The 15,662-nt window shown below is 44.7% G+C and overlaps 1 protein-coding gene across 1 annotated transcript; it reads right to left on the reverse strand.

The window, feature by feature from the left end:
* Nucleotides 1-6,069: 6,069 nt before the first annotated feature.
* LOC308481804 (uncharacterized protein) lies at nt 6,070-15,101 on the reverse strand (the record flags this gene model as incomplete). Its single annotated transcript, XM_081014512.1, has 3 exons — nt 6,070-7,189; nt 8,040-8,128; nt 15,062-15,101. The coding sequence occupies 3 exons, from the start codon at nt 15,099-15,101 to the stop codon at nt 6,161-6,163; spliced, it is 1,158 nt and encodes a 385-aa protein (XP_080870638.1). The 3' UTR covers nt 6,070-6,160.
* Nucleotides 15,102-15,662: the final 561 nt, after the last annotated feature.

Consider the following 15,662-nt stretch of genomic DNA (forward strand, 5'->3'; position numbering starts at 1 on the left):
CGGCAAAAGCTGCAGGCGGCCCCTGTACTTAGTACTTAGATGCAAGGGACTTGTTCACCGAGGCCTTCATCTCACTTGTACTCTATCAACCTTGTTGTTGTTTAGTCGTTTAGTCGTGTCCGACTCTTTGTGACCCCATGAACCAGAGCACGCCAGGCACTCCTGTCTTCCACTGCCTCCCACAGTTTGGTCAGACTCATGTTTGTAGCTTCGAGAACACTGTCCAACCATCTCGTCCTCTGTTGTCCCATTCTCCTTGTGCCCTCCATCTTTCCCAACATCAGGGTCTTTTCCAGGGAGTCTTCTCTTCTCATGAGGTGGCCAAAGTATTGGAGCCTCAGCTTCAGGATCTGTCCTTCCAGTGAGCACTCAGGGCTGATTTCCTTCAGAATGGATAGGCTTGATCTTCTTGCAGTCCATGGGACTCTCAAGAGTCTCCTCCAGCACCATAATTCAAAAACATCAGTTCTTTGGCGATCAGCCTTCTTTATGGTCCAGCTCTCACTTCCATGCATCACTACTGGGAAAACCATAGCTTCAACTATACGGACCTTTGTTGGCAAGGTGATGTCTCTGCTTTTTAAGATGCTGTCTACCCATAAATAAGTGCCAAAGCATGCTGCTATTTGGCTCAGGAAGGAAGGACTGTATAGTATTTAATATGAAAGAATGCAGCTGACAGGTTGAGTTCAGGTGTCACGTGAAGCTGGTCAAAATATAATCAATGTGCTTGCCCTGGCCATCTCAGTTTGTATAAAACAAAGTATAACCTTCAACAAATGTCCATTGTATGAACAAGCAGAGGACACAATCATTACATTTCAGATTATCTTCCGGGCTCTGTTGTCATCCTCTGTTCCATCCTTCAGGTTTTTCCCCCCTCTCCTTGCGATTGCCACGCAATGTCGTCGTGTACACTTTGGAACCGAGTTTTGTAGTAAACAATGGTACTGATTGTTTTGGGGACAGCAAGTTTGCAGCATGTGGGCTAAGTCTCGAAACCTTCTGCAGAGCCAAATGGCATGTGGTCCACAGAAGGGCTTGCAAAGAATGGGTAGCAGATGGTACCAAACCACAAGTATCAGGCCTTTTGAGTCTGGAACCTTGATGCCTGACAAATGTTAAAAGACAACGGAAACAACTGTGGACATATCCGAAGTGCTCGTTGAATATGCTTCGCCAGCTATGTAATTAGTGGTGTGCCTCAATTTGGATTCTTAGCATTTTGCGGAAGTTGGTTAATTCTGAAAAGCTCAAATGACTGCACAACTACAATTTGGAAGACTTCCCCCCTGTTGTTCCACATTAGGACTATAATTAAAACTGCTCATTTTTCATAAGCTTTGTCAGCAGTGGCAAAGATGCCTCCCTTTCTGGACTTTTTTTTGTGAACCCCTGCCAATATTAATAATAATAATAATAATTCCTCTATTAATTTACATTGCCCTCTCTTGCACCACCAGTTGCTGGCAGAGACACAGGGCTTATCCATACTCTAAGCATGACTAAGTTTGAATCCAACCCAGAGTATTTCAGACATACTCAGCCTGTGAGACTCACCAAACCAAAAGTGACCTTGTCGTTACCTCTAAGCAACATTGATGTTTTAGGCTGAGGAGGGAACATGGAACACAGGAACATGGACAGGAACTTCCACCTCTGCCTGGTTTGAAGAGTTCCAATGCCAGCTGGACTGGCAGTGGTGCAACCAAGTGGTAACTTGCCTCCATGGAAGCTGCTCCACTGGGTAAGGCTGGAAAACAGGTGACTACAGACCAGTTTCAATACTAGTTATGACAGGCATAGGCAAACTCTGGCCCTCCCAGATGTCTGGGACTACAATTCCCTTCATCCCTGGCCACTGGTCCTGTAAGCTAGGGATGATGGGAGTTGTAGTCCCAAAACATCTGGAGGGCCGAGTTTGTCTGTGCCTGAGTTATGACAATGAAGACAGTTTGCAGAGAGGACCTAGAGAATGTGTGTGGGATGGGGGTGGGGAGAGGAGACCCAAATGAAGTGAATAAGCATTTACTCTCTCCTTCTTAGAAGTGGGGTGTCCTGGGCCCGTTGTTGTTCAACATCTTTATATACAACTTGGATGAAGGGGAAGCAGATGATACCAAACTGGTAGGGGTAACTAATGCTGCAGAAGATGGGGACGCCTGGATTGCCAGTAGTACATGTTGAACGGATCTAGGAGTCTTAGTAGACCACAGTCTTAACATGAGACAACAGTAATACAGCAGCAAAATAAGCTAATGCTATTCTAGGCTGCACCAACAGAAGTCTAGTGTCCAGATCAAGGGAAGTAATAGAACCACTCTATTCTGCCTTGATCAGACCATACCTAGAGTACTGTGTCCAGTTCTGGGTGCCACAATTTAAGAAGGCTATGGACAAGCTGGAGCATGTACAGAATAGGGCAACCAAGAATGACGAAGGGCCTGGAAACCATACTTTATGAGGAGCCATTGAGGGAATCAGGGTATGTTTATCCTGGTAAAGAGGAGAATGAAAGGAGATATGTTAGCCATCTTCAACTCTCTAGGGCTGTCACAAGCGGAATGGAACAAGCTTGTTTTCTCCTGCTCTGGAGGTAGGACCCAAACCAATGGATTCAAGTTACAAGAAATGAGATTCTGACTAGACATGTGGAAGAACTTTCTGACATTAAGAGCTGTTTGACAGTGGAATGGACTTTCTGGGAATATGAAAGTCTCTTCTAACTCTACAATTCTATGGTTCTATGCCCTTACTTCTTTACCCATCAGGTCTCTTCTTCTCAAAATCTAAAAACATGTTCAGATTGTCCTTTTGGAACTATTGGGTTGTATTCAGCTAAGTTTTCCTCAGAGTGCATCTACTGACATTAATGGAACTAACTTAGTCATGTTCATTAATTTCAAGGGTCTAGTCCGGGTAAAACCTAGCTGAATGTATCTTTAATTGTTTAACAACAACTTTTCTTTTTAATGGCTCATCTATTGCATGTTTACACATCAACAGATGAAGTCTTCCAGGATCTCCCAGACTTAAAACACTTTTATAGGTCTTAGTTGTACAGTTATCTTTAAGATTTCAACAGCCTTTCTGAAAGTCTCATAGTCTCTTTATATGAGTTTTCACACTGAAAATTAATTTGTGCAACTAAGAAGGATTTTCTTTCCATTTGTGACTAGACTAATGCTATTTTGGATAATCTTCATAATATCTCTACCACCAATATTGCCTTGAACAGCATGAGAAGCAGCAAGGAGATAAACTGCTCAGCCCTGGCAGAAGCTTTTATTAGTTATTCAGAAAGTATTATTAGAAAAGTACTGCTTGCTAAATTAGAACTTTTCCATCTTAAGCATAGTCTCTCAGAACCTCTCAAACTTTTCATAAGACTGCTTTTAATTGGTGATACTGTAACACCCCTTTCTCTCTTTCTCATACAGAATAGATTAAATATGTATGGACATACCATTACCATGAGGCCACGGCCAATCATATTAGTCTTGCCCACCTAGAGGTGGGGACGAAATTCAATTCAACTCACATCTAAAGATGAATCTCAATTTTGCACTTTCTGAAGCAATATGTGAACCAAACCACAGCTACCCTTCAAAATTCTCACTTACCTAATTTTCCAATGCAGTTTTCTAACCAAACAATATTTATAAAAGTGCGTATATTACAGGAAAATGTGTATAAAAATGATAATACTTGTAAAAAAATAACATAGACATGCATCATATTTTTAATATTTATATTTTATTGATTTTTTCCAGAAAAGAAATAAAATAAAAAGATGAGGAAAGATGAACACAAAAGAAAAAGAGAAAAGCACTTCAAACTGGTACAATATGTAAGTATACAAATATTACAAGTATTCTTACAGGTATAAACTTATGCCTTTTATAAATAAGATTCCAAATATCATTATATTTATCCATATGCCATCTACTTCTAAAACCAATCAGTTCATTTGTTGCAAGTCCTATCTTCTATGCATCTTTCAAATGGGGCCATGGTATTCTTTCCAATGTATCAATATCAGTCTTTTAGCTGATGTGATGGAGCAAAAAGTCCATTTACACTGACCCACTGTCAAACCACGTATAGTTGGTATGTGGTTTAGAATAATATTATCATCTGGAAATTTTAAATTCCTCCCAAAGTAGTATTTATACTGAGGCAAGGAAGAAGGGCTACCCCTATGCTATCCATATAATCAGTTATCAGTAATCAATATATTCATATATGCTTACACATAATCAAGGCTTACAGTATTTTATAATCCATTTTGAATCAAAGGGAAGCTGTGCCTTAGCTAACTGCAAACTGCTTGAAACAGCAAAGTTAGGAGCCGACCTTTCCCCTACAAACATCCGTGTACCCTGAACAAGGGGAAGACGTGAATCAGAGATACTGGTACAAAATCCCCTCAGATACAGGCTAAATTAATCCACAGAACAGGAAGAGCAAAACCACAAAATCTCCAAACTCCCTGTCCTGTCATAACTAGGGGAGAGGTTAGACAGAGCGTCACTGCAAGCATCGGAAAGCAGAACTAGAACTAGAACTAGAAGCTTGCCGATTGGCTAATTCTCGCTGACAATATCGTGAATCCCTCATGGTTGTCTCATGATCTATGATTTGCTGTGATCTGCTCAGGTATAAAGACCTCTGGATTTCTGTCGATCGGGGTCCCAGTTCCTTTTGGAAGAGATTCCAAACTGGGTCCTTGTTGCCTGGCAATAAACTTCACCTTCTTATTCTCCATTGCTGAGTCTGCCTGATCCTTATTTAACACCAAGCGAGTACCTGCTTACGTTCACGTGCTTCAATACATCTTAATACTTTCCTCCAAAAATTTGTAAGCATCAGACATTGCATTCCTTATTACATCTCCAGCAGCATGTTATCAGAGAGAGTCCCTTTCTGTAAAAACGTAGCAGAGTCTAATAAATTCTAAATATTATTTTTTGTTTTATAAGACTTAACGACACATTAACTACCAAAGTTAAAACAATGTCCCACTGAATAGGTAAAATAGAATCCATCAGTTCTTTATTCTATTCATTTATCAGATATTGTACATTGAATTGATTAATTGAATCCAGATATCTGTAAAAATAAAATCACTGGCTTTTTAGTCTCAGAGGATTTAACCAACTGTTCTAATATCTCAGGCATCTTAGATGCTGTAAAAGCTGATGACCCAAATAAAGATGTTAACATCTGTTGCAACGGCAAGCACAGCCATTGGGCCGAATCCAGTAATTGGTGGTCCTTTTAATGTAACATAAGTATATAATTCATCATTCTCATCTATCAGTTGGTCTTAAGTTAGATGCATTATGTTGAGAAAGCGTGTTCTGATTCATAGAGAGCACGTGTTGCAGTGGGGTCTAACAAGCCACCTCTCTGTTGCTGGGCGGGTTAGGATGGATGACCATCCTCAGTGATTGGGTGTTTGGGTCGCTGGGCAAATTTTGGTGTTGCCATTTAAGCGGACAGACCCCTTAAAGCAGGGCACTCAGCTCTGACTGGGCACTTCTGCTGCGTGCATTGGATCACCCGCCCACCCTCCCTAATTTAGGGCTATTTGCGTTGACCTTGCTATGCCTGCCATGGGGTCGCCTGCTTTGGGGGCAGGGGCCTGGTAGGAATTTTGTCCATTTGGCTGATTGGCTGGTGCCATTTGGTTTTTGCCTACTGCGTAGCAAATAGCCACAACTTGTAAGGTTGCTGTTTAAAAAGGTAAGGGGACCCCTGACCATTAGGTCCAGTCGTGGCCGACTCTGGGGTTTGTGGAATTGATTTATTGGTTTGACGTGACCCCCGCTAATTGATTTGCGATCCTCAATTAGCTCTTTATGGCCGCCCAGCACGCCTCCGCTGCGCGCTCTCAGTCACGCCTCAGCAGAGTTGAACACAGCGGTGAAAACTGTCACGTAGCTTCACTTAGCTTCAGACAAACACACACAGAGTCCAGGTTTGTCCATTTCAGTCCTTTATTCCGACATTCCCCAGGGATCTCCTGGGCTCACCGCAGCCATGACAAACTGCGACTTTCCTCCCTCAAAGACCAGAGGGGAACAGACAAACTCCTCCCAAACTCCTCCCAGCTTCTAAAGCTGACGTCAGAATGTTGAGGCATCATGGGAACTTCTTAACCAGTTAAGTTCCAAACCCAACACCCCCTCTTGCCGAACCATTCTGACAAGACCTTTTTAGAGTTCAACACCTTCCCCTTTGCCTTATGCCACTTCCCGGCATCTTTCCCAGGCACCTGTTGAACCCCTTCAACACTCCCAGAATCACACTGTGCGACACTTTTCCACGCACTTGTGACCTGATACCCTACTGACCCATTTGGGCCAGCAGTTGTGTCTTCTCCGTCAGATCCTTCCCCCTCTGACTTGACACCCTGTTTGTGAGCTTTCTCCATTACGCTAACCGGAGATGAAGCCTCACACCTGGACACTCCTTTCACAACCTTTGGAGATGCCCAGACCTGCCCTGAACCCTGATCCTGGACCTGGTCCCCATCACCGGGTTCTGAACCCTGATCCTGGACCTGGTCCCCATCACCGGGATCAGCCTCTGGCTCCCTTTCCTCCTCAGAATCAGACAGACATTCTGAGAGAAAATCAGGACCATCCCTGAGTCTTGAACACCCATCCTGTTCACAGAACTCAGCCTGCTTACTGACCAGCAGCTTGGTTTGATCACCCTCTGGGTATGCAAACTTCCACCCATTGGTTGCAGGATCATACCCACAGAAGATCATTTCCTGAACCTTTGGACCACCTGCCTCAAAGAGCTCAAAGGGCTCTTTGGCTACCCTCCCAAACCCGGGAAAACCATGTACCTGTGCACCCTTGCATGCCCTGCACCCTAGGGACCTCCCACATTTCCGGAGTTTGTACCCTTTTGTGCACCTGTGCAGCTTTTGCACATGACTGGGAACCTTAGCACACTGCGCCTGTGCTTTTCCAGCATTCCCACCACCCTCCAGAGGTGACTCCAGAACAAAGAGATTGTTCTGCCCCCTTTTCACGTTGGCCACTTGTTTCCCCCCTCTGAAAATGGAACAGGTGTCATTTTCAAAGCAAATTTTGTATCCCTGCTTCATTAGAGCTGATACAGATAACAAACAACAATTCAGTCCCGGCACAACGTAGACCTCTAGCTCCTCCTGTAAAGGAGAAAAAAAACATGTTAGCCACACCAGAAACAGATTTTCGTGTTCCGTCAGCGAACATAACAGTTGCTCCACTTGAAACAGCCCTGCAGTTCCGCATTTTGCCAGCAGGCTCGCTTAGCAGGTGCTGACCAACAGCAGTATTCAAAACCCAGCGTGTCACCGTGTCCTGGCTGGAGTTGTTCTTCACAGTTGCCATAGAAGCAGTGATAAGAAAACAACCCTCCCCAGCGTCTGAACCACGTCTTTCCCTTGTGTTCCCACGCTGGCCTCCTCTCCGAGACTGGTTCCCATGGGAACTCAGCTGGTTGACCTTGGGACCTTCCTGCCCAGCTGTCTCCGCTCTCCATGGGCAGCAGCGACGCAAGTGTCCCGTTGCATTACACACGTAGCAACCACGAACTCCAGTGGAAAAACACTGCCCTGGGCTCCTCCCAGCTGGCTTGGCCCTCCTTCTTCCGGAAAAGCACTCCTTGCCAGCTCCGCCCCCTCTGGCCTGGCTCCCACTGCGGCTTTCTGGGAACCTGCTTTGTTGACATTCCACTCCAGCACGCACAGTGGACAAGCCTTTACACTTGCCTTTGGAATCCTTCGCCCCCCCGATCTGCTCACTAGCACTCCTTGAGGCTAAAACATCAGGAACAGGGGCACCAGCCATCTCTAGGCTTTTCTCAATACTTTCTCCAGGGCTCTGGTCCCCTGCTGAAGCTTCACAGCACACGCAGCACATCCCCAGACAGCCCTTGCTCAACTTCTTAGAGTGAGCATTTCAAACGCAATGTCCTCCAAGACCTGGCTGCCTGCCATTGTCTTCCGTTCTCCCAAGGGGCCCAAGCTTACTTACAATCAGTTTCAGCTTCTCCGGCTCTCCCTTCTCCGTGGAGAAACGATTTTCCAGCTGCTCTCTTAGCTCCGCAGCTACTCCTTTGCCTCCTAGCAACAGGCAAAAATCTCACCACCTCCTGCCGCAATTTCAAACGCATTCCGGCACTTCCGTTGCTCTGAACCGCAACTTCAAAGCGTTCCTGTGACAGTTTTACGATCGGTGATTAAGGGTCCATAACCTGTGGAATTGATTTATTGGTTTGACGTGACCCCCGCTAATTGATTTGCGATCCTCAATTAGCTCTTTATGGCCGCCCGGCACGCCTCCGCTGCGCGCTCTCAGTCACGCCTCAGCAGAGTTGAACACAGCGGTGAAAACTGTCACGTAGCTTCACTTAGCTTCAGACAAACACACACAGAGTCCAGGTTTGTCCATTTCAGTCCTTTATTCCAACATTCCCCAGGGATCTCCTGGGCTCACCGCAGCCATGACAAACTGCGACTTTCCTCCCTCAAAGACCAGAGGGGAACAGACAAACTCCTCCCAAACTCCTCCCAGCTTCTAAAGCTGACGTCAGAATGTTGAGGCATCATGGGAACTTCTTAACCAGTTAAGTTCCAAACCCAACAGGGTTGCGGCGCTCATCTCGTTTTATTCGCCAAGGGAGCCGGCGTACAGCTTCCGGGTCATGTGGCCAGCATGACTAAGCTGCTTCTGGAACCAGAGCAGCGCACTGAAACGCCGTTTACCTTCCCACCGGAGCTGTACCTATTTATCTACTTGCACTGGCATGCTTTCGAACTGCTAGGTTGGCAGGAACAGGGACCAAGCAACGGGAGCTCACACCGTCACGGGGATTCGAACCACCGACCTTCTGATCGGCAAGTTCTAGGCTCTGTGGTTTAACCCAGGCATTGGTTAAAAAATTGGTTGGTGGAGGGGTAAGGATTGGCAGTGTCTGCCCCTCCAACGCTGCTGCTGCAAGGGAATTTCGTTAAAAGGAATCCAGGGGCTTGCCATTCTTTCGTCCGAACCCCAGAATGGGGCTTAGGGCCGCGCAAGCCTCTGGGAGCATGCGGGAGGGGGGGGATAAGGGTCTGGTGCCCAGCTCCACAGCTCTCCCCAATATTGTTTTCCCTTACTGGCTTTCACTGGAATCCAGAAGTCAGTTCTGTCCCTGGGCGGGGACAGATAGTCGCAACCAATGCCTAAGCAACCACTCACATTGATGTATTTTAATAAAGTTGTGGCCAAAATTATGCCAAAAAACCTTAAACAAAAATTATGTGTGAATTGTGAATTATTTAGGGGTGGTTTGGGGGACCTCGACACACAAGTTGCTTGTAAAAATGTGTACATGAGTGAAAAATACAGACTCCAACTGTGTTTATTGGAAGAAATTCACACTAAAACGCTGAAGAATTTTCATGCAGATTTATTTTCATTTTTCATTTTTTAAAAACTTTGCATATTGCTACATAAACATCAAGGAACCAATCCCATCTTGGCCGTGAGTCCACCTAACCTGGGAGGGTAGGGCCCTGACTTGACTGACTCCAACTACAAAAGCTGAACAGAATCTTGTTTAGGAGGTTTTGTTGGTGGGGGTTTTTGTTGTTGTTGTTAATTTTTTGTATCTTTCTTTTGAATCTTATGATTTGTGTGGAATTGTTTCAGTTTGGTTGTGCACTTTTTGATGTTTTGCCTATTGCTCATGACTACTTTCATTATGTTTGTAGTTACCTAATTCTTTATATGTTGTAAGTCCCCTTAAGCATGGCTTTAACTTAGGAAAGGTGGCATACGAGATGGGTTGTGGCCTGATCCAAAGTGGGATGCAACAGGAGCACTGCCACCATGTAAATATGTGGTAAAAGCTTAAGATTACAACTCCCATCATCCATGGCCATTGGTTGTGCTGCCTGGGGCTGATGGGAGTTGGAGTCCAACATCTGGATAAGTTTTCTACTCTACAGAGTGCTCATCCAAGACCCACTGTTTAATCGGGTCCTCCCTTAAAGAGGACACGTGTTATGGTGGGACCTGGCAACCCTGTGTTGTGGGTGGGTACGTTTGGATAGCCACAACACCCGATTGGTAGGTCCCTTGATGCAGTGTTCAATCAGGCCAATGGGACACAGGCTAAACGGAGCAAGGGACCTATATATACCTATGCACGTGACCCAGAGCTTCCTCTTTCAGATCGTGCATCGGAACACCTGCCCACCTCTCCCTATATTTAGGGCTTGCACGCTTGATCTTGCTATGCCACCGTGTGTCATCTGTCGTTGGGACAGGGGCACAGCAGGAATTTTCCCCACTTGGCGGATTGGCTGTTGTCATTTGGGTTTCGCATGCCGCGTAGCAAATCGTCACAACTTGTAAGGTTGTGGATAGGCTCTGGTTCAGGTGATAGGGATGGGGGAATGCTCTCGCCATCCCTGTGTGAAGGGTATTCCGTTAAAGGAATCCAGGGACTCAATGGTTTGGTCAACCCTGTGAGGGGGTTGTGCCCGTGCCTGAGTCCAGGGGGGCATTTGGGTGGCAGAGATAGCCTGCTCCTGGCTTTCTGCTTATCCAGTTGTTCACCCTTGGCTGACCTATGCTGGTGCCCTGGGTCAGCGCTACCTGCAACGGTTCAGGGAGCTAGTCGAACCAGAGCCTATGCAACCATTCACTTGCTGTAATCAAAAAAGTTGTGGCCTAAATTCTGCCAGAAACCAAACCAAAAGCTGAGTCTTATCTGAATTTATTTAAGGGGGAGGTTGTTGTTTTTTTAATATGATTTTTATTGAAATTTACAATCACCAACCAACCCCCACCACCCACCACCAAAACATCACATCTTGTTACATGTATCCTACTTTGTGTTTCATAGATCCATTAGCTTCCATCCTTCCCTTCCACTAGTTTTCCTATTCCATTCTATAGTTTACAGATTCTTTAATTATAAATTATACCATGACATGAGAATTATTTCAGTCCTGCCAACGTTTTCATATTTGTACAATTCTCACTTATATAAACCATAAATTTACTCCATTCTTTTTGGTACTTTGTCTCCTCCTGACTGCGAATTCTGTGTGTCAATTTAGCCATCTCAGCATACTCAACCAACTTTATCTGCCCATTCTCTTATTGTCGGCATCTCCTGTTGCTTCCACTTTAGAGCTATCAGAACTCTGGCTGCAGTTGTTGCATATAAATATAATCTTTGATCTATCTAAAAAAAAAAAAAAATTAAGGGGGAGGTTTAAAGGTCTCAACACGCAACAAGATGGGGGTATAAAGAACAGCCAATGCAACAAGTCTTTATTACACAATGCATAATTAACTTACGTAAATCCACAGTGACGGCAACTGTCTTAAAAATAGGGTTTGATCGTACATGGAGGACTGGTCAATTGACAGCTATTGGTCATTAGTCTGAGGGAATCGGATGCAGCAAACCTTGCTAAAGCTAAGCTGTTCCGGGTCTGATCACTGCCAAGATGGCTGACCATCTGGGAACCATATGTATGCTGTCTCGAATTCCGTGACAGAAGAAAGGCCGGATAAGGATATAAATGCAATAATTAAGTAATAGCTTAATAGTAGCAGCATTTGTTCCTAAGCAGTACACGTCTGAATTCCAGTTGATGCGGGGGGCAAACAACAGAGAAGGCTTGTTGTCGTCAGTGGCCTATCTGAGATTCTCAGAGGCAGCAGGCAAGCCACGGTGGGAAAAAGGTATCTTCTGACGTACTTTTGAGTAAACTGGAATCCTTGCAAGTGCCTTCAAAATCCTTTAATTTCTTCTTTACATATCATCTGTCCAATGTTTTCAGATGACCTGGCCTCTGCAGAACAAGACATAACCAACTGCAAGCCTCCTGTTCGTGGTGTTAACAAGGGGAAACGGCTTCAGTAATCAATGGAACGGCTGCTTTCACATACTGAGCTATTCATGAATTTGTTGGTGCTGCTGTTTTGCAGCACTTCAGAACTTCCATTGTTTTATATAGGAGCTCGGAGGCTGGTTTAATTAAAGTGATCTGAACAGGAATACAGTATGCCAGATGTGCGTTATAAATATAAAATAGATTATGTAATGGTAAACTATCATGAAATTTATGGGAATGGTTTATGATAACACATTGTTAGCTAATATAAACTGTAATTTGTTTCACTGTTTTAAAACATTCCCTAACTCGCTCACCCCCCACACCTTTTTTCAGAGCTCAAATGAACTCTTGAGCCGTGATGCAATGAAACCTCCACTGCATTGATTTAAGCAGCTTCCCATTGCCTTCACAAAACTGAAGCGCAAGTATTCTGTCTTAAGCGGTTTGTACAGTGCAATTGCTATATTTTTGTAAGAATCTCTGCGCACAGCAACAGAAGAGATCTGTTAGAATGGCTGAGGAACCCATTAGAAGTCCTGCTCTGCCTGTGGGATGGCATTTATACCCCCGGGGGGAGCCCCCAATATACTGGCAGAAAGCTCCACTTAAATAGGGTCCCACTGGCCATATTTGGCTGGTAAAGGGACCCCTGACTGTTCAGTCCAGTCGTGGACGACTCTGGGGTTGCGGCACTCATCTCGCTTTACTGGCTGAGGGAGCTGGCATTTGTCCACAGACAGTTTTTCTGGGTCAGATGGCCAGCATGACTAAGCCGCTTCTGGCGAACCAGAGCAGCACACAGAAATGCTGTTTGCCTTCCCACCAGAGCTACTTGCACTGGCATGCTTTCGAACTGCTAGGTTGGCGGGAGCTGGGACAGAGCAACGGGAATTCACCCCATCGTGGGTATTCAGACCTTCTGATTGGGAAGCCCAAGAGGCTCAGTGGTTTAGGCCACAGTGCCACCCACGTCCCTAATCCTCCACATAATAGCACCCATCCCACAGTAGTGCTGGGATAGGAGAAGGATGAACTTATTCTCCAAGCTCAGTGTGCTTTCCCTCCCCACACAAGCACTGAGATACAAGGAGAGGAAACTGCTAGGTCTCCTCCAAGCTCAGTGTAGCACCAAGATAGGTTAGCACATTTGTGGGATGGAAAAGCACTGATGTGGAGTGAGAAAAACTGAGAGAGGAAACCTAGTGTGAGGGGGAACCCTTTTCCAAGAGCTCTACTCTCAAGGTTTTGTCAATGGGCAGGCAACAGACTATTGGAAGTGACTTCATGAGATAGGTCTGACCCATAGACTGTGAGCTCCCCACTCGGCTTTGTCACTGCTTCTGTTAGTTTTACAGATTCTTCCAGACAACCTAGCTAGCAGAGAGCTGGCTGCATATATTGGAATCACAGCGCGGAAAACGCAGTTTATAAGCAAAGTGAAAGAATACCGTCAAAGCATTATGCAATCTATAGATCAAGTTGAACTGTTTGGGGTGTCTCTCCCCCCCCCCCCCACAACTGCTGAGGGTGGCCTAGTTTAATTAAAACCTAAAGAGCAGTAGGCTCATACAGTCCCTGTCACGTCAGCAAATATGTTGCCTGGGACTGAGTTTACTAATTATGCAGTGAATTCAATCTTACAGAGCATAGTGCTCTACTTGTGTTACATAGTTGAGTGCTTCTCAAACGTTAGAGCTTTGGGGCACCTCCACACAGGTACCAGGGAACCTTTAAGCACTGCAGAGAGTTCCTGGGTGTGCTTTAGCGTCCATCTCAGCTTATGCAGCGCACTATCCAACAGGTTCAACCCCACCAGAGCAAAGGTGTGCTCTAGAAACAACTGCACTCCATGTAAGCTCCACATTTCGCAGGAAAATCAAGGTGATGAGCAACTTGGCTCATCATTTCATTGAGGAACTCCAGAGTTTTCCAGAACACAGTTTGAAAGCCACAGAGATACATTAGTATTATCACTATCATTATCATTACAGTGGTACCTCACGTTACATACGCTTCAGGTTACATACGCTTCAGGTTACAGACTCCGCTAACCCAGAAATAGTGCTTCGGGTTAAGAACTTTGCTTCAGGATAAGTACAGAAATCGGGCTCTGGCGGCGGGGCGGCAGCAGGAGGCCCCATTAGCTAAAGTGGTGCTTCAGGTTAAGAACAGTTTCAGGTTAAGAACGGACCTCTGGAATGAATTAAGTACTTAACCTGAGGTACCACTGTACTATACTGCCCTTCATCCAAGGATCACAGGGTGGTTTACAGTATAAAAACACAAAAGACATAACACAACAACAACAACAACAACAATCCCATTTCATACAGAAAGTGCACACCTTAGGAAGATGAATGTTCACATTTATTCCTAAAGTGCTATATGTCCCCACCAGGGCTTTTTTTCCAGCCAGAACTCACTGGAACTCAGGTCCGGCTCCTCTCAGGTGGGGGCACCATTGCCATTCTGAGAGAAAGGAGACATTCATGGTGAGCTCCGGACCTGTTTCTCTAGAAAAATAGCGCTGGTCCTCACCAACCCAAAATACCTAGTATCACCTTAAGAGTCCACTGTTGTTTGTCCAAATAATTTAATCCTGAATCATGGCATGTACAGTGGTACCTCAGGTTACAGACGCTTCAGGTTACAGACACTTCAGGTTACAGACTCCGCTAACCCAGAAATAGTACCTTGGGTTAAGAACTTTACTTCAGAGTGAGAACAGAAATCGTGGTGCAGCGGCAGCGGGAAGCCCCATTAGCTAAAGTGGTACCTCAGGTTAAGAACAGTTTCAGGTTAAGAACGGACCTCCAGAACGAATTAAGTTCTTAACCCAAGGTACCACTGTATTAGTATGTTTATACAGGACTTTCAAATGGTTCACCAACCTTTTTGGCATCAAGACATTTGATTGGTACTGATTTCTTCAGTCAGCTATGGCAAACATGTGTCCATCCAGATGTTGTTGCACACCAGTTCCCTTCATCCCCAGCTTGCAGAGCCAGTGGCAAGGAGCAATGGGAGTTTTAACTCAACAGCATCTAGAGAGTCACAGGTTCCTCATCCCTGTATAAGAATGACATATGCTACTCAAGGCACTGCACAGAGTAGAAAAATAAGGTCCTGCCAATCTACCGGTCTACAAACTCTCACCTTTTCCGCTCTCACCTTTTCCGGCCTCCACAAAATACATTGCTGTTAAGATAACTATATGACAGAAAATAGAGGAAGATGGAAAGGAATTGCTGAAATAATTAATAGAAGTGGAATACAAAAAGGGAGGTATGAGGAGGTCGTTGAAACAAGTGAATGTAAGATATGATATTGAAATGGTTTGATGTGTGTTTTAAATTGTGTTTGTTATGTCTTGCTTAGTTTATTGTATTGCTTAGTTTATTGTGTTAGTGATGTGTTGTGTATTGTGTATACATTGTATTGTATTGTTTTTTTCCTGTTTTTTTCTTCATCTTGCTTTTTTTCCCTTTTCCTTCCTTTCTTTTCCTTTTTGTAATCTTTAAAAGTAATAAATATTATTTTTTTAAAAAAATAAAATACATTGCAGTACTAATTTTTGAAAGCTGCCACCAAGCAGTGACTAATGGCCATGCTGTTCAGCCCTACATGTGAAGTAGCAACTCTCCCCCCCCTCTCCCCACACCCTACGATTAATAAGTTCACATAAAGTTTACATATTCAGTGAAATCTCTGGAGCCAAGTTATGAGAAACACATTGACTTCTTTTATTAAATATTAC

The sequence above is a fragment of the Podarcis pityusensis genome (assembly GCF_964106645.2).
Source record: "Podarcis pityusensis genome assembly, chromosome: 7".
NCBI lineage: Eukaryota > Metazoa > Chordata > Lepidosauria > Squamata > Lacertidae > Podarcis > Podarcis pityusensis.